Here is a 23,969-nt window from a genome sequence, read left to right as displayed (position 1 = left end):
CATCCATTTTACTCTTAATAACGTGGCAGCCGTTCCTCCAACTGCCAACTCTTCCTGGCTAAGCGAGGTGGTCTCTCTGCTACTGAAGTGTCTGCATTAATTAGCTTGTCTGGCTTTGTGAGGACTCTGTATGTGACCATGTACCTTAAGCATGTGAATTCTATAGCACATGATGCTCAACTAGGCCCTGTCCATACTCACACCGTCTGCATTGCTTGGAGATTTCTACTGGGGTCAGCCACAGCCAGCTAACCAAGTCTCCAAACACACAATACAAACCCAGGAAGGCTGTACAGGGACTGGCCACCAGGGAGCAATCTCACACAGCAAACCTGTAGCCTTCTGAGCTCTGGGGAAAGCAGAAGGCTTGCACTTTTTCTTCCAGGCTAGTCTCCTCAGATTAGGGAGATGATGAACAGAAAACATGGTCCAGATTAACATCTGATTAATATCCAAGAAGGCATGAGTCCTGGGGGGAAAGACATAACAGTGTCTGCAACTGAACCCTCCCCATCATGTCAGTATGGTAGAGGCACTGAAAGGACAAATGCTAGTCTGATTTTTAGAGTATTTTAAAATGAATTTATTTACACAGTAACATGCCACAGAGAACACAGCAAGGTACCACAGCAAACCAAAGGGCAGCACTACCTGGTGAAAGAGGAGACCTTTCATTGGTAGATTTATACAACTCTAAAATATGTAAGTAGAAAGGTGAGGCTTTAGGAAAGAGCAACAGAAACATTTTCAAATATAAAGTGTGGAGAGAGCCATCAAGAACTAAAGAGAGTGGAACGAGGAATGCCATGATTCAAATTAATGACACTCTTTAAACCTGGTAACGGAAGGGATTCACAGGTAGTGTTTGGAGCAAGTTTTCTGAAGCAGTGTGGTTGGTTATCTTTCAAAAATGCTACCCTAAAGCCTAGGGCTGGTTCAACATTCAAGTTATCATGGCCACAGACACACACATACTTTCCATACACTATAAGGACAAAGGGAATTTTCCACAATACAATATTATTTGTAGCAAAATATATGACTCTGTACTTCTGCTAGGTTAAAAAATTCCCAACCTCTTTTGACTCCCTGAAACTTCCTTGATTTAAAGAAAACATGGGGCTGAGTAGGAACCAAGTAATGGATGTCCAGAGTCCAGGCCCCTGCAGTCCACCCAGGTGGGGAAAGCTTCTAGCAGTGGCTGATGCAAAAATCTAATTTCAAACAGCTGCAGAGAAGGTATGTTTAGCAGCTGTATAGCACCTTGTACATTCTGAACACTTAAAATACTAAATGATGGTCATGATGACTGCTAAACACCTCTGTAGAATGGTTTATAAAAGCTATTACAATTTGTTAAGCATTTTCCCAAGAGTTCTCTAAACAAACCCATGGAAACTGCCACATCTCTTTTAAAAAATCCTCAGCCCTCAGTATCACATGGATAGGATGTTCCCAAGCTGAAGTTTAAGCAATAGCCATAGTGACAAGGGGAGAGGAAATAGTTCCTTCTCATTACATACTGAGGAACTTGATTATTTGCCCAAGACTTTCTTCATCATCATCATCTCTTTCCTCTTTTCCCCCCCTAATACACAAAATGAATTTGTTACAAAAAATACGTTTTTGAGGATGGATTATTTTATTAGCCAAATACCTTGGCATGGACTGTTACGTGAACTTCCCTCCGTGGCTTGTTCTAGCCCAACATCGTCACTTCAGCAGCAGCAAGACAGAGGGCTTGCTTCCTTGGGTACAATCTTTGTCTGGGGTCTTACACTGCATTCCTCTGCTTCTCGTGTGGCATCACTTTGGGTCCAAGGAGCCCCACTTTGGGCACTGATGTCCATGGACACCTAGACTTCAGTACACACTTCAACAAGAGCAGCACTTGGATTTGTGTCAGCACAGTACTTTGGGCCTTTGAGAATATGAGCTTCAATGAGGTTTTGTGGGTAGCCATCCTATTCACTCATTAGGGTGTACCAGAATTTTCAATCTTTATCAACTAGTGAGGGGAATAAAAACATGTCAGAGCTTGCCTAGGGAATCAAGTTCCACTCTCCCCTCTCCAAGTATGTTCATACTTTAGTTTCACATCTAGAATCATTTGGAATGTATTGTGGTATCATGAGTCCGTCCCGATTTCTAGGACTAGCCTGTGTTTTTTTCAGATCACTGCTGGTAAAAATCTAGGGGGAAATCCTGGTTGCAGGTTACCAGCAAAACCAAGTCAGGTTACTTCCCAGCACCAAAGTATTCTTAACACAACTTTGGGCAGCTGAATGCAATCCTTTTATGCCCTACTACTTAGCAGGCCCCAGAGATCTTTCATGGAAATTTTGTATTGCTAAAAACTTGAAATTCAATTTTAGGTAGCTCTACTCCAGAAATGTGTTCACACAAACTTATTTTGAGTTTAGAAGCAAAACTGACATTCATTTAATCTGACAGTGAAATGCTACTCAGGCTCTTAAAATCCCAACAAATATACTTTTAGCCCCTCAATGTCAGTAGTGTGGCCATTTGTGCCCCATTCTGTACCTCACCCAGTTCATCTTCAGAGGGCAAAACTTGAAACCCACTGCCATACTCCTGCTTCCAATCCTAACTTAGCCTAGGGGTTGGTAGACCTCACTCATGATTCTTTTACTGTTGACTCCACAGGTTACAATTGTTCTTCTTCCCATCCTTCTGTTACTCTTCATGAACTAGTGTCTGGGCATTGTATTACTTATACATATACTGAAGGGGCTCTTCTCAGGCTAGTATGGGAGAGCTCTGGTAGTCCTAGTTCTCTTTGTGGAACATTTGATCTTCTTCCTTCCAAAACCAGGTTATCACTCTACCGAGGGACTCCTATACATTTAGTCTTGGTCTTGGCTACTCCAGCCATTGTCCTATTTCTCCAACACCCAGATGTGTCAGAGAGATTGTTCTTGCTCATGTGTCCTAAGGAAAAGTTCCAACAGTGGCTTAATTGTTCAAAGTCTCAAAATAAATGTAAGAAACTATAGTACAGACTTCAATAGAAAAGAGAAAAAATTCCAATCAATATTAAAGACAGTAACTTGAAGTTACTTGAGAAAACTTAAAGTGCTATACTAGTCACAGTCCAAACCCATATATATATATATGCCTGTCTTTGTCTAAGAAGTCTAAGAATAGGGTTTCTTTTCAGTTGATGAATTCAAAGTTCCCACTATAATTAAAATGTAAATATATATATAAATATATATAATATATATTTGAGATATTAGATTGACTAAATTTCGTTATTGTGGAAAAATATTCTGAGGACCAAATGATGAGTACTTCTTGCCCAGACATAAGTTGTTTTGTCAATTTGGCTCTAGCCTGTAACACCACCTTCCTTCTCTCTCTCACATTCTTTAGCCATCATCTTTAACTAAGAGAAAAATTAATGTAATCCCTGTCTCTGGGAAGCCTGAGGCCTGTCTATGGCTAGTTGGCATTTGTCTTTTACCCTTAACAATTTGAATATAAAAACAGTACCAAACATATCTGATATAAAGGGATGCTTGGTTTCCAGTGCTATATAATATAATGGTGGTAAAGGGTGCCTGTGCTTATATTAGAGTTAAAATTAAGAAGACTGGATCCAGGTCAAAACAGAAAGGAAAGGAAGGATGGAAAGGAAAGGAGGAAGGAAGGATTAAGGGAAGAAGGAAGGAAAGAAGGAAGGAAGGAAGGCAGGCAGGCAATACTCAAGGAACAAATAGAGGGACAAAGAAACTTTCTTCGTTAAGTGTATAACCCCATTAAACAGTCAACATTTAAATTTACATGGGCAAGGCACAAAAGTGACATTGAGAAAGAGACAGTCTCAATACACAAACCATCAGGAAATGGGTGCGTGTGTGGGGAAGGCTGGTAAGGGAATGTGTTAGCTGACACGGTCAGTGGTCCGTGTGCTACTTCAGTGTGTAATTAGGCAAGTCACAGCCATGCCACAGGACACTGAGAGACAGTGGGGCTGCTGGCCTGCAGTGCATGCTCACTCTGTGGCCTCCCCTCAGGGCAGAGCTCTGCACTCTGGCTAGAGGAGGCACTCTTTGTGGGCCACCCAACTGTCTCCTGTGGGGGTCCTGTACTGCTGGCTGGGAGGGCAGGGACAGAGTCCAAATGCAGCCTCACATATCCCATTCTCTTAAAAAAAAAAGTATAATAAAATACATTCTTTTCTGTTATTGATCCTCTTTGATATAGGTGAATCACATGAAAGGCTGTTAAAAATGTTAAAAACTAAGAAATTTCCAAAGGCCACTTATGTGCTATCTAAGTAATACTACAGAGCTAGTCCTGACTTTAAGAAACCCTGCACTGGGAGACAAGAGTCCCAAGGGCTCCATTACTAACTAGGTGCAGAGAACACATCTATCCACTTGCCACAGATGGCTCCCTCAGAGGCCTGGCCTCTCTCTACTTCTAGCCCGCATGTGCACACACAGGCACAAATGTGTATAGACACTCACACTGAGTGACTTTTGGAATAGCAAGATTTAAGTAAACAGATACTCACAGTTTTGAATAAAATACGCACACACACACTCACATACCCCCATGGAAGGAACACTTGTCTTTTAGCGCAAATATGTGCCAAGGGAAGAGGAGGAGGATTGTTATAGATCTTGCTTCAGGTAAAGTTGCAACATAAACACTGTAATACACAGCTTAAAAAATACATTAAAAATTGCACATATATCCATAGGAAAGAAGCACAGACCCCACCCCATGTACAGTGAAACAGCTTTTAGCCACTAACCTCAGCAATTAAATTTCCCTGTGAGCTGTCCTCCAGGGCCATTTCAGAGTCGTAAGGAGCAACATGCCAGGGCAATTGAGAGGGAATTTCTCCAGCAAAGGTCAGCATTCTAAGGAGGAGGTCAGTAGTCTTACCTGTGGCCTTCTCCCCTCCTCCTGCCTCTGGCCATTATAATAGCCATCTGCACTGTGCCCTCTAAGGAGATCTTAGACCTTGACCGACAGCTGTTTCATTCAGGACAGTTATCTATAGCATTTGGTAGACTAGTTAATACTGGCTATTGACAGAAGAAAGCTGGCCAGTCACTGTTTGGGGAAAAAAATTGAGATCTGAGCACCACCAGCCCTGGCTGCCAACCCTGACAGTAATCCAAGAGTGGTACTTTAAACACTGTTGCCCTGATGGTCCCTGGAGAATTGGACATGCAGGAAAAACATCTCCTTCTGTACTGCCAGCTGTTTATAAGACCTGAAGTGCATTCCACCCTGCTGAGGGATGGGTGATACCACCTTGGGTCAGCTCTGTATTACACCACAAGAGGCCAAAATGCACAAACTTCACTGGCAAGTGGGGACAGAGTCAAGGTGAAGGAAAATTGGGCAGTGGCAGCAGAGGGGAGATTGTTAGGGCTACCCGCCATGCAGTGCATCCAGTTATTGACAACAGAAATGAAAATGGGTCCATGACCCAAGGGATGGGATCTCTCCTTGTACTTCTACTATCTGCTGAAATAAGGAATATAGTCCCTGGAACCAAAACTGAGTGGATAGTAAGGATGGCAGTTCTGCCTGGCAACATAGGAAGAGAGTCTGTTGTGAGAACTTAGTGGATGATGATAAGAATTGGTTAAATCTATTGCTGGTAAAAATAAGTACTTGGTGTGAAAAAGGAAAAATAAGTACTTGAGAATTATGGAGGAACTGGACATAGGTCACTGAATATATTACAAAGGAGCTGTCCCTTCAAAAATGTTCATTTTCATTTTTTACCTGGATTTGTGGGACAATTAGGGAGAAAGGTGTCCCAATGGGAGACAAATGAATGTACAGTTGAATTTCTGCAAAGTTAAGACAGACTCAGCTTCTCACATGATTTGGAGCTGTGGATAACCTTTCTGAGTAGACTCATTTGTTTGTGAACAGGGATGAACAGTTTGTCTCTCTTCTTTCCTTGAATTCTGTATGAGTACTGGGACGGGAGTGTGTGGGAGAAGGTGAAGTAAAAGCAGCAACCAGGATACATTAACGGTGTTGCAGGATATTCACAATGCAACTGAGGGAGTCTGGAGTGGCAAAAGCCAAATACTGAGCACAAAGCCAATCCTCAAGGCTGACCCCGCCCTCCCTGTCCAGGGACTTCTCAGCAAACTTTATCATCAGCACTGTTCGCTTGATGTCCAGCCAGTTTTGGAGCAGGGCATTCCTCTGCACTGGGCTGGGGGTGGTACTGAAAGTCTGAAAGAGATCTTCCCGGGGGCCCCAGAGCAGACACTGGAGGACACCTTTAGCATCTGAGATAAGGATCCGCTCAGAAGGGTTGGGGTTCAGGAGGCAGCTGGCCAGCTGCTGAAGGCCCCAGGAATAGGGAGAACGGTGTGGGATTCGAGGCAGGTCTGCTTGAGTGTATTCCTTCTCTTTCAGCTCTGGGTTCTCATCAAAGGGGTTGGGCAGGTGTAGCATCTCATAGATGAGGATGCCTGTCTGGAACTCATCACACTTTTTATACTGAGTGGCTGTTATGATCTCTGGGGCAAGGCGGGACTGGTCCCGGAGGATCTCAGGGTCCACCAGGTGGCTCTTCTGTTTGGCCTGAGAGAAGTTGCTCACTATAAGCCTTGTGAGACAAGATGAGGTGGGATTGGGTTCCACAGGCCCAAGGCCATGGGTGGTTCCTCTGGGCTGGTAGTGGACAAGCAGCAGGTTCTCCAGACGTAGATCGCAGTGGGTAACGTGGTAGGGTTTGAGGTGCTCAAGGCCGGAGCACAGCTGCAAGAGCAACAAACACACTTGCCTCTCATACACATCAGGGCTTTTCCCATGCTTGGCCAGAGAATCTTTCACAAAATCAGCCATGGTGAGATAGGGAACCTCTCTGGTGATGACCACAACGTGACTTCTCTGCTTCTTGCAAATCACTCCCTGGCTTTCTTTCTGGGATGATTCTGTTTCAGAGCAGGACTCTGGGCTTTTCCCATTGCTTTCTTCTTTCATTTCTTCTTCATTCTCTTGCATTTCATCCTCTTCTTCTTCAGGGGCATCAGGATCCTTCCAGGGAAGCAGACGCTTAGGGACTTCAGCAAGGAAATGACCACAGTCCTGCTGGATGTTAAAATGGACAGCCAGACTCTGCCGAACAGCCAAGCTATGATAATACTGCTGAGATTCCTTAGCTTTGCTCTTACAGATCTGAAAGAAGAAAGCAAATAACACAATTTAAAATATACACACTTTCATAACCAGGCTTGTGATGTGTAAAGAAGGACTGATGAGAAGATGACTGGTTAGGAATAGAGGATTATAACGAAGTCTTCATAAAGTGTCTTGGTAATCTTGTGCTGAGTGACAGTAATAATGGCAGTAACGATTTCTTAAGGCTGTCTACATGCTAAGCACTTTATGTGTATTATCTCTAGTCCTCACACTAAGCCTTCAAAGTAGGCTGAGTATCTAAGAATTTTTTTAAAAAAGGAGGGCGGGCAGCCCAGGGCTACCAGTTTGCAAACCTAACCCTGTCTAACATCAAAACTTGCCCTTTCCACTATACCCTGCACCTTATCTAGAAAAGAAAACAACAAAAAATAATTTTTCACCTACTTTCTGTGGAGGTTTGCAGCCAAGACTTACAAAGTAGCTCAATAAGTGGCCCATAAAGTAGGCTGAGATACCTTATTTTATCAATGGTCAGGAGACTGACATATAATTGGCCAGGTAAACTGTGCGTTTACCTAACTTTTCAATGGATGTCATGTGATGGTTACAACTTAGGCACTTATGATCATTGGCAAAGTAGAGATAAAGGTTTGAGAAAATCTTTGGCCTGACCTGGTAAAAGCAAAACCAACATTTCAATGATGCAATTCTGTTTTATCTTTTCTCTTAACTGACCTCATTTAAGGCCCAATATTCAGGCTCTAAGGCCTTCTAAAATGAACTTTATTAAGGGGTTATGGATCAAGGAAGAGTTTTTTGTTCAAAAACATTAGCCAAAAGTTCTACATACTAAATCAACTACTGTATTTCTAGTCTTAAAGGGCTAAGAAAACAAAAAATAAAACCACCCTTAACTGGATTATCCTCATTCTATGAGACAGAGGAGCTGACAATGGAAGACTCAGTCTATAACACTAGGTTCATAGGTCACTGACACCTGGTCAGGATGGAGCCTCTGCAACCTATCCACTGAGGAACACATTTTCTACTGCTCCTCTTCAGTAGGCAGCACGCTGCCTACCATACTTCAGAGATAACAAAGCCTCCAGCAACAGGCACTCTGCAGGGCTTACATGGACTGTTTATTGTAGCACTTCAGAAAAGAAGCAAATTTTTAAAAAGACTCTGTAGTTATTTTTATTTAAAAAGAAAAATGTACACATTCTTTGGAAGGTCCCCAGTTCTGAGAAGCAGCATACTCTGATTTCCATTCAAACAGGTACTTAAGACCAAAGGCAAAGGAGTATTGGAGGGGAGAGGAGTATCCCTCTATCACTTACTGTATTTATGCACACTGATTATAATTGGAGGCTTGAGCAGTGACATAGAAATCCTTCTTTTTCTCTCTCTCTTTGAAAATGAGTTTCTTCAAGTCTTCTCCCATCTACCTAATCAGTTTGAGTGTTATAATATGTGTGTCTTCTTTAAACAAACTTCTCATCTCAAAACAGAGATATATCCCCAGGCTAAACTCAAGTTCAAATATCTATCTTGCAGAAAATATTGTCTTTAGAAAGCTCTCAAAGTCTCAGCACATGCCGTATAACATATAATCCTGTATGTTCATCAATCAAACATGAATTCTTTCTATACTGTACTACTGACAATATTTCATGCTTACGTGTCACCAGGTATTTACAAATCCTATACTATAGTCATTATTTTGTTGTGTGGAGCTGGATCCGGGGCATAGCACCATTAACTCCATTTATAGTTTTAATACTTTTCTCAATATCACATGGCCAGTTCAACTCCTCAGCCTTGAAAAGTCAATTAAATAGCATTGAGTATGGCTGAATAAGACTGTATAGTTAAACTCTAGCTGTCACATGACAGAAAGGACACTCACCAAGAACTTAGGAAGCCTGGGATTTACTCCTGCCACTAGCTGTGTAACCTTGGTTAAGTGCTGGCCTGAGAACCAAAGGGTCACCAGTTTGATTCCCAGCCAGGACACATGCCTGGGTTGTGGGCCAGGCCCCCAGTAGGGGGCACATCAGAGGCACCGGTATTTCTTTCCCTGTCTTTTTCCCTCCCCCCCTCTAAAAATAAAATCTTTAAAAAAGTTAAAACAATTCATGTTTACCTTCACAGATCAACTTGAGATATAAATTTCAAAGTGATTAATGAATAAGAAATGATAAACTGCTCAGCCATTGTGGATGCTTTAAAGGAAAATTATCTGCCTAGATAGCCAACCTGAGGAGATGACGCTTCCTCATCTCTTCATTTTACAATATGTAGAAAGGCTGAAGAATAATAGGTCACTACAGTTTTAAGGGCAATGGAAAAAGGGAGAAGACTGGAGTGTGAAAGAGGGAAACAAAATACTAGGGCTTGCCCTGGCTGGCGTAGCTCAGTGGATTGAGCACGGGCTGCGAACCAAAGTATCGCAGGTTCGATTCCCAGTCAGGGTACATGCCTGGGTGGCAGGCCATGACCCCAGCAACTGCACATTGATGTTTCTCTCTCTCTCTCTCTCTCTCTTTCTCCTTCCTTTCCTTCTCTAAAAATAAATAAATAAAATCTTTAAAAAAAATACTAGGGCTTTTAAGTGGCACATAACCATGAAAACAGTCACAAGCAAAACACTGACCTATAAAGGATTCCACAATAGGATTTCTCAATATGATGTGGATCTCATCAATCTTTATTTGGGAGACTGCAATGATGTTGTTAATTTAGATAACAGTACTGCATTATTCTGTGAACCACATAGTAGCTAGTTTTCAAATATTAATAACTTGACTCCTTTTGGTTAGAGGAAAGGGAACACATTTACCATCTTCCCTGAAGTCTGAAAGACAATTGCCACGGGAGATCCAGGAACCATAGCCCTCTGTTTCTGCCAGAAGCTCTCTAAGAAACAGTCAGGTCAGCAAATAGTATAAGATTGACAGCAGGTCAGCAGGCAGAGGTAGGCAGAGGTAGGCAGATGTGGATCCTGTGGTGACTAAGGATGTTTGCTGACATACCCCAGAACCCAGTGCTGATAAAAGCCAGTTTTGCAGAGTAGCTTGGCCCACCATTGGAGCAGCCAACCCTGAAAGAATCGGTCACAAACTGTGGATCACTTGTAGCTTCAATAAAGCAGGTGAGGGCCAGACATGGACAGGACCTGACACTAGTTTAAAACAGACTCAGACATCACAGCAGTTTCCAAAGGGAGAAAACAGCAGGAGAGATCTGAACTCTGCTGACGCGAATCCACTAGGTTCTGTTTTCATTTTCTTAACTATTTTTCTTTTTCATAGCCTTTTTATTATTTTTCATGTATTTTTCTTTTTCTTTCATTTTTGGTGCTTTTATTTTTTTTCTTATCTCCTATTCTACTATTATCTTTGATTACTCCATTGTTCCCTTCTTTTCTCCTTTTATTATTTTTGTTACCTTTGCTGTGTTCCTCTTCCTTGTTTTCCCCTTTCAATTCATCCGCCATATTTAAGGCACACTATTTTGCCCAAAATTTTAAGGGAAAAAATAAAGATGTGCATTATACATGGGTATAATGATTACTTACTGTGGGTACAATAATGGACATAATAATATTGTGTATAATGCACACAAATTATGGGTATACATTATACATGGCAAAACACAGTAGTTCTCTTCCCCTCTTATCTCTCATAGTTGCTTTTCTTTTCTTTAGTCTTCTCATACTATTTTTCCTTTTCCCCTTTCTCTTTCCACATTATTCACTGCTCTCTTGTTGTCAATATTGTTCTTGTTTTTGTGTTGTTTTGCTTTGTTCTGTCAGCACCTATACGAGAGTATACAACATGTGGTCAGGATTGATCCTCTTAGCCAGCCACAGGGGAATTCCCACCAACAAATGGGCCAATAACAATCAGGACCCAAATTCAACAGGAGAGTCCACATAACCCACACAAAGGACATTCCTAGAGCATCTACACAGCAGATCAAGGAGTCTGCACCACTGGGTCCCACAAACCTCCTAACACATTAAACCATTCCACAAGACAGAGAATCAAAGCAGAGCAATCTAATACATAGAAACAAACACAAAGAGACAACTAAAATGGGAATACAAAGAACCATCAAACGAAAGAAAAGGAGGAATCCCCAGAGAAAGAGCTAAATGAAATTGAGACAAGCCACTTATCAGACACAGAGTTCAAACTAATGGTTAAGAGAATGCTCAAGGAACTTAGTAGGAATGACATCAGCATGAAAAAAGGACTTAGAAGACTTGAATAAGAATTCATTAGAAGTGAAGAATGCAGTATCTGAAATGAAGAAAACACCCAGCCAGAACAAAATGAAAAAAAGACTCAAAAAGAACAAGGATAGTTTAAGGGAGCTTTGGAACAACACAAAATGCAAAAATGTTCACATCATAGGGATACCAGAAGGAGAAGAAAAAGAGCAAGGGCTAGAAAATCTGTTCGAAAAAATAATGACAGGAAACTTCCCTAACTTGGTGAGAGAAAGTCATGCAAGTCCAGGAAGCACAAAGGTCCAATCAAGATGAACTCAAAGAGGCCCACTCAAAGACACATTAAAATTAAAATGGCATAATTTAAAGACAAAGAGAGACTCTTAAAGGCAGCAAGGGAAAAACAGCTAGTAACGCACAAGGAAGCTCCAATAAGGCTATCAGCTGGTTTGTCAACAGAAACACTACAGGCCAGAAGGAACCAGCATAACATATTCCAAGTAATGAAAAACAAGGACCTGCAACCAAAATACTCTACCCAGCAAGGCTCTCATTTAAAATGAAAGGGGAAATTAAGAGCTTCCCCGACAAAAGAAGATTACAAGAGTACCTCCCCATCAAGCCAGCATTGTAAGAGATGTTAAAGGGACTGATTTAAGAAGAAGAGAGAGTGAGAGAGAGAGGAACACAGGTACAAAGGGAAAATATAGCAATGAATAAGTACCTAACATTAATAACCTTAAATGTAAATGGATTAAATGCTCCGATCAAAAGACATAGGGTAGCTGAATGAAGAAGAAAACATGACCCACATATACGACATCTGCAAGAGACTTGCATCAAAACAAAAGATACACAGGCTGAAAGTGAAGGGTTGGTAAAAAATATTCCACGCAAATGGAGAAAAGCTGGGGTAGCAATACTTACATAAGACTAAATAGACTGCAAAACAAAGGACATAATAAGAGACAAAGAGGGTCACTATGTAATACTTAAGGGAGTAATCCAGTGTGAAGATATAACTGTTGTAGACATATATGCACTCAATATAGAAGCACCTAAATATATAAAGAAAATATTGGAGGACTTAAGAGATAAAGCAACACATTCACTGTAGGGAATTCTAACACCTTAGTCAATAATGGACAGGTGTTCCAAACAAAAAATCAACAAGGATTTGTGGCACTGAAGGACACTCTAGATCAAATGCACTTAATTGATATTTACAGAACATTTCACCCCAAAGAAGCAAAATATACATTCTTAAATGCACAAGGATCATTTTCAAAGATAGACTACATGGTAGTCTATCTTTAATGAATTCAAGAAAAATGAAATTATATCTAGCATCTGCTTGAATCACAATGGCTTGAAACTACAAACAAATCTCAAGGAAAAAAACCTCAAAACCATTCAAATACTAGGAAGCTGAATAACATGTTATTAAATAATGAGTGGGTTAAAAATGAGATCAAGGAGAAATGAAAAACTATCTGGAAACAAATGAAAATGAATACACAATACAAAACCTATGAGATACAAACGAAGGCAGTCCTGAGAGGGAAGTTCATAGCGATACATGCCTACCCAAAGATAGAAAAATCTCAAATAAACGACCTAACCCTACATCTAAAAGAACTAGAGGAACAATAACCAACAAAACCCAGAGTGAGCAGAAGGAAGTAATTAAGATCAGAGCAGAATCACATGAAACAGAGACACCCCCACCCTCACAATTAAAAGGATTAATGTATCCAGGAGATGGTTCTTTGAATAGATAAACAAAATTTACAAACAATTAACCAGACTCATAGGAAAAAGAGAGGATCCAAATAAACAAAATCAAAAATGAAAGAGAACAACTGATACCACAGAAATACAAAGGACTGTAAGAAATCACTATGAACAACTATGCCAAGAAATGTGACAACCTGGGTGAAATGGATAAATTTCTAGAGACATACAATCTTCTAAAACTGCATCAGAAAGAAGCAGAAAACCTAATTAGACCATTAACAACCAGTGAAATTGACAGAGTAATAAAAAAACTGGCACACACAAAAAAAGCCCTGGACCAGATTGCTTCACAGGCGAAATTTTACTAACACCTATCCTTCTCAAACTATCCCAAAAAATTCAAGAGGGAAGACTCCCGAATTATTTATTTATTTATTTACTATTTCTCTAGAAAGCATATTCTAGATATCTGCAATTAGGTTATATTGTTCAAAGTGTTTTAATCTTTTCACCTCTTCCTTTTCTCGAGGTTATAAAGAAAATATAACCTTTTTCCTCCAGTGTATGAAGACATTTTTTTTTCTTTTTTTGCACTATTAGTGAATTCAGGGTGGGCAGGACAAACAAGATTAGAACAGGTAAATACTGTAAATACCGAGGATATTCTGTAATAGAAAAGACAAAACACCTAACCAAAAGCAGGTTATATTCAGAATCACATTAGCAAAATGTGATTGGTTTCTAAATGAAAACACATTGGTTTCTAAATGAAAACACATTGGTTTCTAAATGAAAAAATGTAACTTAAAGCTTTGATGATACATTATTTGTATGTCAGTTATGACTAATTTCATTTAAATTCAGTTATTCTTTGCAGTAACAAGAACTTAGAAAATCGATAATTATCTTGTTAAAAATACTTTTCTTTACTATGGATATTTTGTGGATTAAAGGATCATATTAAGTCTGAAGTAGAACACTTCTAAAATACTGTTCATTAGAGAGCAGCAAACAGTATAATATTGTGTTCACCTTGCATCTACATGTCTAAAAGATTGAGCAATAACCAAAAGCTGTTTTTTTCTTAAAGCTTGGTTCCATAGCACACAATGGAGGGGAACTGTTATAATGAGGCAGTAAGTTATTCATGTAGGGTTGATGTGTTCAAGAGAGAGAGCCTGAGGTTCCACCAAGTTTTATACCATTGTTTTATATCACTTATATTGTGTTTCTAAAACTTCATAAAGAAGCTCAGAAACTTCCAGTTTGGAGCATGAGAGTCTGGTTTGAGTGTTTATTGACTGAAGAAACCATATGATGATTTAAAAAATATATATTTTATTGATTATGCTATTACACTTGTCCCATTTTTTTCCTCCCCTTTATGTCCCTCCACCCTGTACCCTACCTCCCACCATCATTCCCTCACCTTAATTCATGTCCATGGGTCATACATATAAGTTCTTTGGCTTCTCCATTTCCCATACTACTCCTTACCTCCCCCTGTTTATTTTGTACCTACCATTTATGCTTCTTAGTCCCTGTACCTTTACCTCCCTCTCCCCCCCACTCCCCGCTGATAACCCTCCATGTGGTCTCTATTTCTGTGAATCTGTTCCTGCTCTAGTTGTCTGCTTAATTAGTTTTTATACTTGTTTTTGTTTTTTTTTTAGGTTTGGTTGTTGATAGTTGTGAGTTTGTTGGCATTTTACTGTTCGTATTTTTGATCTTCTACTCTTAGATAAGTCCCTTTAACATTTCATATAATAAGGGCTTGTTGATGATGAACTCCTTTAACTTGACCTTGTCTGGGAAGAACTTTATCTGCATGTCCATTTTAAATGATAACTTTGCCGGACAGAGTAATCTTATGTTGGGAACTATCCTGCCTGGTATCAGAAGCTATAACCCCCACCAAGGCTAAGGCTGAGAGAACAACCTTGGACCATAAGCCAGCAAGGAGACAAAAGCTTATCTCCCTGGCAGGAGCATTGCTTCTGCTCCTTTTACTTCACCCTGCCTGGCCCCCAATGCTTGGTCGGTTAGCCAATGACAGGTAAGATTCCCTAAGGGGGGAACAACCTAAGACAGGCATGATCACGTGGAAAGCCCCTGAGGAAGGACTTTGGGGGCTACAGCAAAAGGGGGTGATGGACCCTCGACCCTTGGCTTTGACATAGCCTGAGTCCTCATTGTCTGAGAGAAAATCTCCTAATCTCTTGGTTGCCTTAGTTCCCTTGCTCCACCTAAGCCTGAAACAATGATAGGGTGGTGCCACTCTGCTGGAAAGGATGGGTTCCCCGGGTGACCAGGCCTAAGAAAGAATATGTAAAATCCTGTGAAACCTGCTTTGTTTAGAATGCTCTCAATAGAATGATAAGGGTCCAAGGAAGAAGTTTGTTCCTTAAAGTTTTTTACAGCTCTTTGATCCTGACTCAAATTAGGCCCTCAGACTTCCTTGTTATCTATTGTTTGATCCTTACTTCCGGAAAATGATTAATGAGCTTTACCTGAATTCTGGCCCAATAAAAGCCTGCTCGGGAGAACGAGGTATTCTCCCTTAGGGGCGCTCTCCCCTGGGGAGGGTGGCCATGGCGTTCCACACTTGAGAGAGTGGCCGTTCTGTTCCTATTTCCCCACAGGACCTGGTTGTCTCTGTGTATGTTTTTCTCGTGTTTCAATGAGCCATCCGCAGCGTTCCGAGGTCACTGCCGGTCGGTGGCCATGACAATCTTGGATGTAGGTCCTTGCCTTTCATGACTTGGAATACTTCTTTCCAGTCTCTTCTTGTCTGTAAGGTCTCTTTTGAAAAATCAGCTGACAGTCTGATGAGAACTACTTTGTAACAGTCTCCTTATCTCTTGCTGCTTCTAGGATTCTCTCCTTCATTTTAATTTTGGCTAATGTAATTATGATGTGCCCTGGTGTGTTCCTCCTTGGGTCCAACTTCTTTGGGACCCTCTGAGCTTCCTGGACTTCCTGGAAGTCTATTTCCTTTGACGGATTGGGGAAATTCTCCTTTGTTATTTGTTCAAATAACTTTTCCACTTGTTGCTCTTCCTCTTCTTCTTCTGGTACCCCTATAATTCAGATGTTGGAATGTTTAAAGATGTCCTGGAGGTCCCTAAGCCTCTCCTCATTTTTTTGAATTTTTGTTTCTTCATTCTTTTCTGGTTGGATGTTTCTTTCTTCCTTCTGGTCCATACCATTGATTTGAGTCCTGGTTTCCTTCCCATCACTATTGGTTCCCTGTACATTTTCCTTTATTTCACTTAGCCTTCATTTTTTCCATCTAATTTGTGACCAAATGCAACCAATTCTGTGATCATCCCGATTACCAGTGTTTTGGACTGTGCATCTGATAGGCTGGCTATCTCTTCGTTGCTTAGTTGTATTTTTTCTGGAGCTTTGATCTGTTCTTTTGTTTGGGCAATGTTTTTGTCTTGACTCGACTGTTACATAGTGAGGGGTGGAGCCTTAGGTATTCACCCAGGCAGGGTAACCCATGTCACTGCGTTGTGATGCTGTATGTGGGGAACAGGTCCGAGAGGGAACAATGGCACTTGCTCCGCTGTCTGCTGGATTTCAGTCACTTCTGCCACTTCCCACAAGAAAATTTGGCCCTTCTGGTCCTGATTCCCAGGTGGGTTGGCTTGTGTACATTCTAGGACCTCGTGGGTCTCTCCAACAAACTGTCCTGTGAGGCTGGGAGTTTCTCCCATTGCCACCTCAACCCCCACAGGTGTTTTTAATTGGTGGTTTGAGGTTTTATTTCCCCACACTGGAGCTCTGGATTGTGTGGTATCTCTTGCTCCCCAATTATTCCTTCTGGTTTATCTGCGAGTGAATGTGGGACTGCCCGCTCCACCAGTCACCGCCACAACCTTGCTGGCCAGCTGCAGCCTGCGTGCCCTGCTTCACAATCCAGTGCTGGGTCTGCCAGCTGCCATCTGCTGGCTCTGGTCCTCCAGCCACTGCCTTGCTGTGATTCCTCTCCGAGTGCCTGTCTCTGCCCCTCCTATTGTCTGGATGAGTGTGTCTTCTTTAATCCCTTGGTTGTTGGACTTCCATACAGTTTGATTTTCTGTCAGTTCTGGTTGTCTTGCTTTTAAATTGTTGTTTCAGTTACTTCCTCCACAACCCACAAGCAAATTGGGCCTTTCTGGCGCTGATTCCCAGGTGGGTGGGTGTGTCCTAGAACCCTGTGGGTCTCTCCAACAAACTCTCCCATGAGGCTGGGAGTTTCTCCTGCTGCCTCAACCCCCTGCAAGTTTTTTTCTGTCAGAGGTTTTGAGGCTTTATTTCCCAGCACTGGAACCCTGGGTTGCATGGTCTGTCTCCCTCTCCAGTTAGTCCTCCTGGTTTATCCACATGCAAATGTGGGACCACCTGCTCCACCAGCTGCCTCTTTGCCCTTCCTGGTCCTCCGCTTTGCTGGGAGTCCTTTCCATCCTGGCTGCCCGTTTACACCCCTCCTAACAGTCTGGATGAATGTTTCTTTTTTAACTCCTGGTTGTCAGACTTCCATACAGTTCGATTTTCTGGCAGTTCTGTTTTTTTTTTTTTTTTAATTTTAAATTTGTTGTTTTCCTTCTTTTGGTTTTGCAAGGAGGCAAATATATCTATCTATGCCTCCACTTTGGCTAGAGGTGAAAAACCAGATGATGATTAATTTTCCTTTCTCTTTGAGAAGGTTGTGTACCAAATTCTTTTTACAAGGCCAGTATTATCCTAATCCCCAAACTAGGTAAAGACACAATGAAGAAAGAAAAGTATAGGCCAATATCTCTGATGAACAGATGCTAAAATTCTCAACAAAATACTAGCAAACCAGATCCAGTAACACGTTAAAAGGATCATACACCATGATATCAAGTGAGATTCATCCCAGGGATGCAAGAATGGTACAATATTCACAAATCAATTAACATGACAGACTACATAAACAAAATAAAGAATAAAATCATATGACCAATAGATGCTGAAGAAGCATTTCATAAAATCCAGCACCCATTTACGATAAAAAAAACTTAGCAAAGTGGGAATAGAGGTAAGCAGACTTCTCATTATAAAGACCACATATGAAAAGCCTATTGCAACATACTCAATGGGCAAAAACTAAAAGCGTTTCCCTTAAGATCAAGAATAAGTCAAGGGTGTCTGCTTCATCACTCTTCTTCAACATAGTACTGGGAATTCTAGCCACAGCAATCAGACAAGAAGAAAAATTAAAAGGCATCCAAATTGGAAAGAGGAAGTAGAACTGCTGTTTTTCACAGACAACATGATAGTGTACATAGAGAACCTTATAGGTTCCACCAAAAAAACTACTTGACCTAGAGAGTGATTTTGACAAAGTAGTGGGATAGAAGTCGATGGCATTTTTGTATACCAACCATGAAATATCAGAAACAGAAAATAAGAAAAAAACCTCACTTACTACAGCAACAACAACAAAATAAAGTACCTCGGAATAAATTTAACCAAGGAGGTAAAAGACCTGTACTCAGAAAATTACAGAACACTGAAAAAAGAAATTGAGGAACATACAAATAAATGGAAGCATGTACCTGGTTCATGGAATGGAAAAATTAATATCATTAAAATGTTCATACTAACCAAAGCAATCTACAGATTCAATGCAATTCCTATTAAAATACCAATGGCATACTTCACAGGTCTAGAATAAATATTCCAAAAATTAATTTTTTTATTTTTACTTTTTAAAAGATTTTATTTATTTTTAGAGAGGGGAAGAGAAGGAGAAAGAAAGGGAGAGAAACATCAATGTGTGGTTGCCTCTCGCAATGTGCCCCACTGGGAACACGGTCTGCAACCCAGGCATGTGCCCTGGCTGGGAATCAACCAGTGACACTTTGGTTTGCAAGCCAGTGCTCAATCCACGGAGCCACATCAGCCAGGGCAATATTCCAAAAATTTATATGGAACCAAAAAAGACCCCCAAGCCTCAGCAATCTTGACAAAGAAGAACAAAGTTGGAGGGGTCACAATACTGGACATCAAACTATACTACAAGGCCACTGTAATCAAAACAATCTGGTATTGGCATAAGAATAGACACACAGATTAATAAAACAGAATAGAGCCCAGAAATAAATCTATGTCTTTATGGTCAGTTAATACTTTACAAAAGGGGCATGACAATACAATGGAGTAAAGACAGTCTCTTCAATAAATAGTGTTGGGAGAACTGACTCATACATACAAAAAAATGAAACTAGACCATCAACTTACACCATATACCAGAGTAAACTCAAAATGGACAAAAGACTTCAATATAAGTTGGGATACTATAAAAATCCTAGTGGAAAACATGGGCGGTAATATTTCAGATATCTCACATAGCAATATTTTTGCCAATCTCCTACGGCAAGGGGAATAAAGGAAAAAATAAACAAATTGGGCTTTTGCATCAAATTAAAAAGCTTCTGCATAGCTAAAGAAACCATTATCAAAATGAAAAGGGCACCAACTGTATGACAGGACATATTTACCAACCGTACATCAGACAAGGGTTTCATCTCCAATATACAAAGAACTCATACAACTGAACATCAGGAAGCCAAACAATTCAATTAAAAAATGGGCAAAGGCCCTGAATAGACACTTCTCCAAGGACATACAGAATCAGAAGCTAATTGTCCTCCTCTAGACACAGGTTAAAGCACACAACACTTACACAGCCCTAATCTTACTGGGTTAACAGAGCATGACAATGATTCCTCACATACAACCTGAGAAGTTTAATTGCAAATGTTCACATTGCAATGTTTACATTGCAAGTGTAAAGAGGGAAAAATCGGGAAAGCCACAATAGCATAATTGATAAAATATACTTAAAAAAATAAAGGGACAGAGAAAGTAGAATGCAACGAAGGAAAGTTATAGGATTTCTTGGATCCTACAGGACTGGACCCTAGAGCCATTCAGCATTTAAAGTGCTTCAAGGAAAGGGAAGAATGACTCTGACAGTGTTCCAGAGATCATCGAGGCTATTACTGCCACCACAGGTCCAGGGGGCAAACTTGTTTCCTTCTTGGTTTCAAAGGGTGGGACTGCCTCTCCAGATATGGAAGGACAGGATGACCCTGCCCAGTGCCTGAGGAAGCAAGAGTGGTGGCCACTCTGGCAGAGATACTAGTAAAGAGCCAAAGGAGCAAGATACCCAGCAGAGCTATGGGGGTGACACTGCCACCTCCATGGGTCTGGAGGGCAGTGTTTTGAATCAAAGAGAATTATTCTGAACCTTAAGATCTGAAGGAATCTGCCTTGCTAAATTTTGGAATCATCACCTCTTCCTTCCTTGCAATTTCTCCCTTTTAGAGAAGGATTACCTATCCTATGCCTGTCTACCATTGTATTTTGGAAGCACATGCCTTGTATAGTTTCAGAGATTCACAGCTAGAGAGAAAATTTGCCTCAGAATAAATCAGACTACTCATAACAATCTACAGATTCAATGCTACCCCTATGAAAATACCAACGGCATTTTTCACAGAATTAGATCCTCAAGTTTATATGAAAACACAAAAGACCCAGAACAAACAAAACAATCTTGAATAAAAAGAAACAGTTGAAGGTATCACACAGCCTGATTTCACGCTATACTTACTACAAGGCTATACTAATCAAAATGGCATGGTACTGGCATAAAAACAGACACATAAATCAATAAAACAGAATAGAGAGCCCAGAAATAAACCCATGACTATATGGTCAATAACCCATGCCTATATGGTCAAAGGAGGCAACAGTACATGCAATGAAGTAAATATAATCTTTCAATAAATGGTTGGAAAAACTGGACATATACATGCAAAAAAAAAAAAAAAGAAGAAATGACCACTTTCTTACACCATATACAACAAATAAAGTTAAAATGAATCAAAGACATAAATTTGAGACCTGAAACCATAAAACTCCAGAAGAAAACATAGGTAACAAAGTCTTTGAATATACTCTTTGACATTGGTCTTAGCAATATTTTTTTCTGGATAGGTGTACTAGGGCAAAGACAACAAAAGCAAAAATAAACAAATGTGACCACATTAAACTAAAAAGCTTTTGTACTGTAAAAAAAGAAACAATAATCAACAAAACAAAAAGGCAGCCTACCAAATGGGAAAGATATTTGCCAGTGATATATCTGATAAGGGGTTAATATCTAAAACATATAAAGAGCTCATACAGGTCAATATCAAAACAAATAAACAAAACAAACAAACAAACTTGTAAAAAAAATGGACCAAGGACCTGAATAAACACTTCCCCAAAGAGGGCAAACAGATGGCCAACAGACACATGAAATGATGCTCCACAGAACTAATCATCAGGGAAATGCAAATCAAAACCACAATGAGATTCCTCACTCTTATTCAACATAGTATTTGAAGTCCTAGCCACAGCAATCAGTGAAGAAGAAATAAAAGGCATCCAAAGTGGAAATAAGAAGTAAAACTGTCATTTGCAGATGACATGATACTGTATATAAAGAAACCCAAAAATTCTATCCAAAATCTACTAAAACCAAGAAATACATTCAGTAAAGTATCAGGATATAAAGTAAATATTCAGAAATGGTTGCATTTTATATATCAGTAATGAACTATCAGAAAGGGAAATTAACAAAGCAATCCCATTTACAAGTACATTAAAATATATCTAGGAATAAATTTCACAAAGGTTATTAAAATGTCCATATTATCCAAAGCAATCTATAGGTTCAACACAATTTCTATCAAAATACCACTGGATTTTTTCACAGAACTAGAATAATCCAAAAATGTATATGCAACTATGAAGACCCTGAAAAGCCACAGCAATCAAGAAAAAGAAGAAAGAACAAAGTTGGAGGTAACACCTTACATGATATCAAACTATACTGCAACGCTATGGTATTCATAACGGCATGGTACTGGCATTAGAATAGACAAATAGATCAATGAAACAAATAAGAGAGCTCAGAAATAAACCCATACTTATGTGGGCAATTAATGTACAACAAAGAGGCAAGGATACACAATGGGGTAAAGACATTCTAGTCAATAAATGGGGTCAGGAAAACTGGACAACACCCAAACGTTTCAATTAAAAAAATGAGTCAAGGATCTTATCTCCAAAGAGGCCAATATATGCGGTCTGTCTGAAAAAAGTCCAAACATTGTTAATATAATGAGAATGGTTTCTACCGCATAGATGTAACCTGGCAGCCAAGGAGAGTGGATCGGAATGCCCATGCATGAACAATGATGACTCCACTGTACTAGTCAGTGGGGGTGGTAGATGCTGTTGAGTGAGCATGTATATACTGTGTAGCCACTGCATTCATAATGATTGAGTGAGTAGAGCAATGAATCTGCACCGAATTTTGCATTAAGCCTGAACAGTCCTCTACAGAAACTATTCAGATGATTCAGAAGGCTGCAGCTACGGGTAACTTGTGATTGGCAGCTTCATCCTGGCAATGTGCTCACTCATGCATCATGTCTCATGCAGAAATTTTTGTGAAACATCAAATCACCCAGGTGATTCAGTGCTCCTACAGCCCAGGTTTGGAGCCCTGTGACTTCTGGCTTTTCCCAAAACTAGAATCACCTTTGAAAGGGAAGAGATTTCAGAATATCATTGAGATTCAGGAAAATACAATGGGGCAACTGATGGCGACTAGGAGAACTGTGTGAGGTCCCAAGGTGCCTACTTTGAAGGGAAATGAGCTGTCCTTGTCCTATGTACAATGTTTCCTGTATCTTGTATCTTCCTCAATAAATGTCTCTATTTTTCATAGCGCAAGGCTGGAATGGACAGCCTTGCTACTTTATGGACAGATCTTGTATATATAAAAAGCTCAACTGCCACTAATCATCAGAGAAATGCAAATTGAAACAACAATGAGATATTATCTCACATCTGTCAGAAAGGCTTTCACCAATAAATTAGTGAACAAGTGTTAGTGGGGATGTAGAGAAAAGAGAGCCCTCATACATAGTTGGTGGAATTGTAAATTGGTACAGCCACTATGGAAAACAGTATGGAGGTTCTTCAAAAAATGAGAAATAGAACTACCCTACACAACCCAGCAATTTCACTCATGGGTATATATCTGAAGAAATCTGGGACTCTAATTTGAAAAGACATATGCAATCCCTGTGTTCACTGCAGCATTATTTATAATAGCCAGGATATGGAAGCAACTCAAGTGTCCATCAATAGATGAGTGGATAAAGAAGTGGGACATACATACAATCGATTATTACTCAGCCATAAGAAAAAATAACATGCATGGGCTTAGAGGGTATTATGCTAAGTGAAAAATGTCAGATAGAGAAAGACAACTACCATATGAATGTGCTTATATGTGGAATCCAAAAAAAACAAAATATAAGAACAAACAAAACAGAAGCTAACTCATAGGAAAACAAAGTGATGGTTGACAGATGGGAGGGTAGTTTCAGGGGATGGGTAAAATGATAAAAGGGATTAAGAACTACAAATTGCCAATTATAAAAATAGTCACAGGGATGTAAAATACAGCATAGGGAATACAGTCAATACTACTACTAGACTTACTGGTGTCATCATGTCACTGAGTTGTGCCACACATTAGTTAATCTTTAAACTTATACTGATTTTCTTGTATTCTCATTGACATATCCCCTGACAATAGCAGGCTGAACTTCTCAAGAAAAGGCAGAAATTCCAGGGCTAACTAAGCCTGTAGGCAGAAATTAGTAAGAAAGTCAAGGACCTCCACTGAGAAACCCATTCGTGCTGGAAAGATCCAAGACAGAGCCTAAAACCCCTTCAAGAGAACTTGGGACAC

At 40.2% G+C, this 23,969-nt stretch overlaps 1 protein-coding gene across 2 annotated transcripts in view; it reads right to left on the bottom strand.

The window, feature by feature from the left end:
- Positions 1-559: 559 nt before the first annotated feature.
- PEAK1 (pseudopodium enriched atypical kinase 1) overlaps positions 560-23,969 on the bottom strand; it is a 179,297-nt gene continuing 155,887 nt past the window's right edge. For both annotated transcript variants that reach the window (XM_045848432.1, XM_045848433.1), the window contains exon 5: positions 560-7,191. In XM_045848432.1, coding sequence (XP_045704388.1) covers positions 6,028-7,191 — 1,164 coding nt within the window. In that variant the 3' untranslated portion in view covers positions 560-6,027. The remainder of the gene's footprint in view (positions 7,192-23,969) is intronic.

The sequence above is a fragment of the Phyllostomus hastatus genome, unplaced genomic scaffold (genome assembly GCF_019186645.2).
Source record: "Phyllostomus hastatus isolate PE091 unplaced genomic scaffold, TTU_PhHast_1.1 phas_contig_62, whole genome shotgun sequence".
Lineage (NCBI taxonomy): Eukaryota > Metazoa > Chordata > Mammalia > Chiroptera > Phyllostomidae > Phyllostomus > Phyllostomus hastatus.
This window is presented reverse-complemented; position numbering and strand designations above follow the sequence as displayed.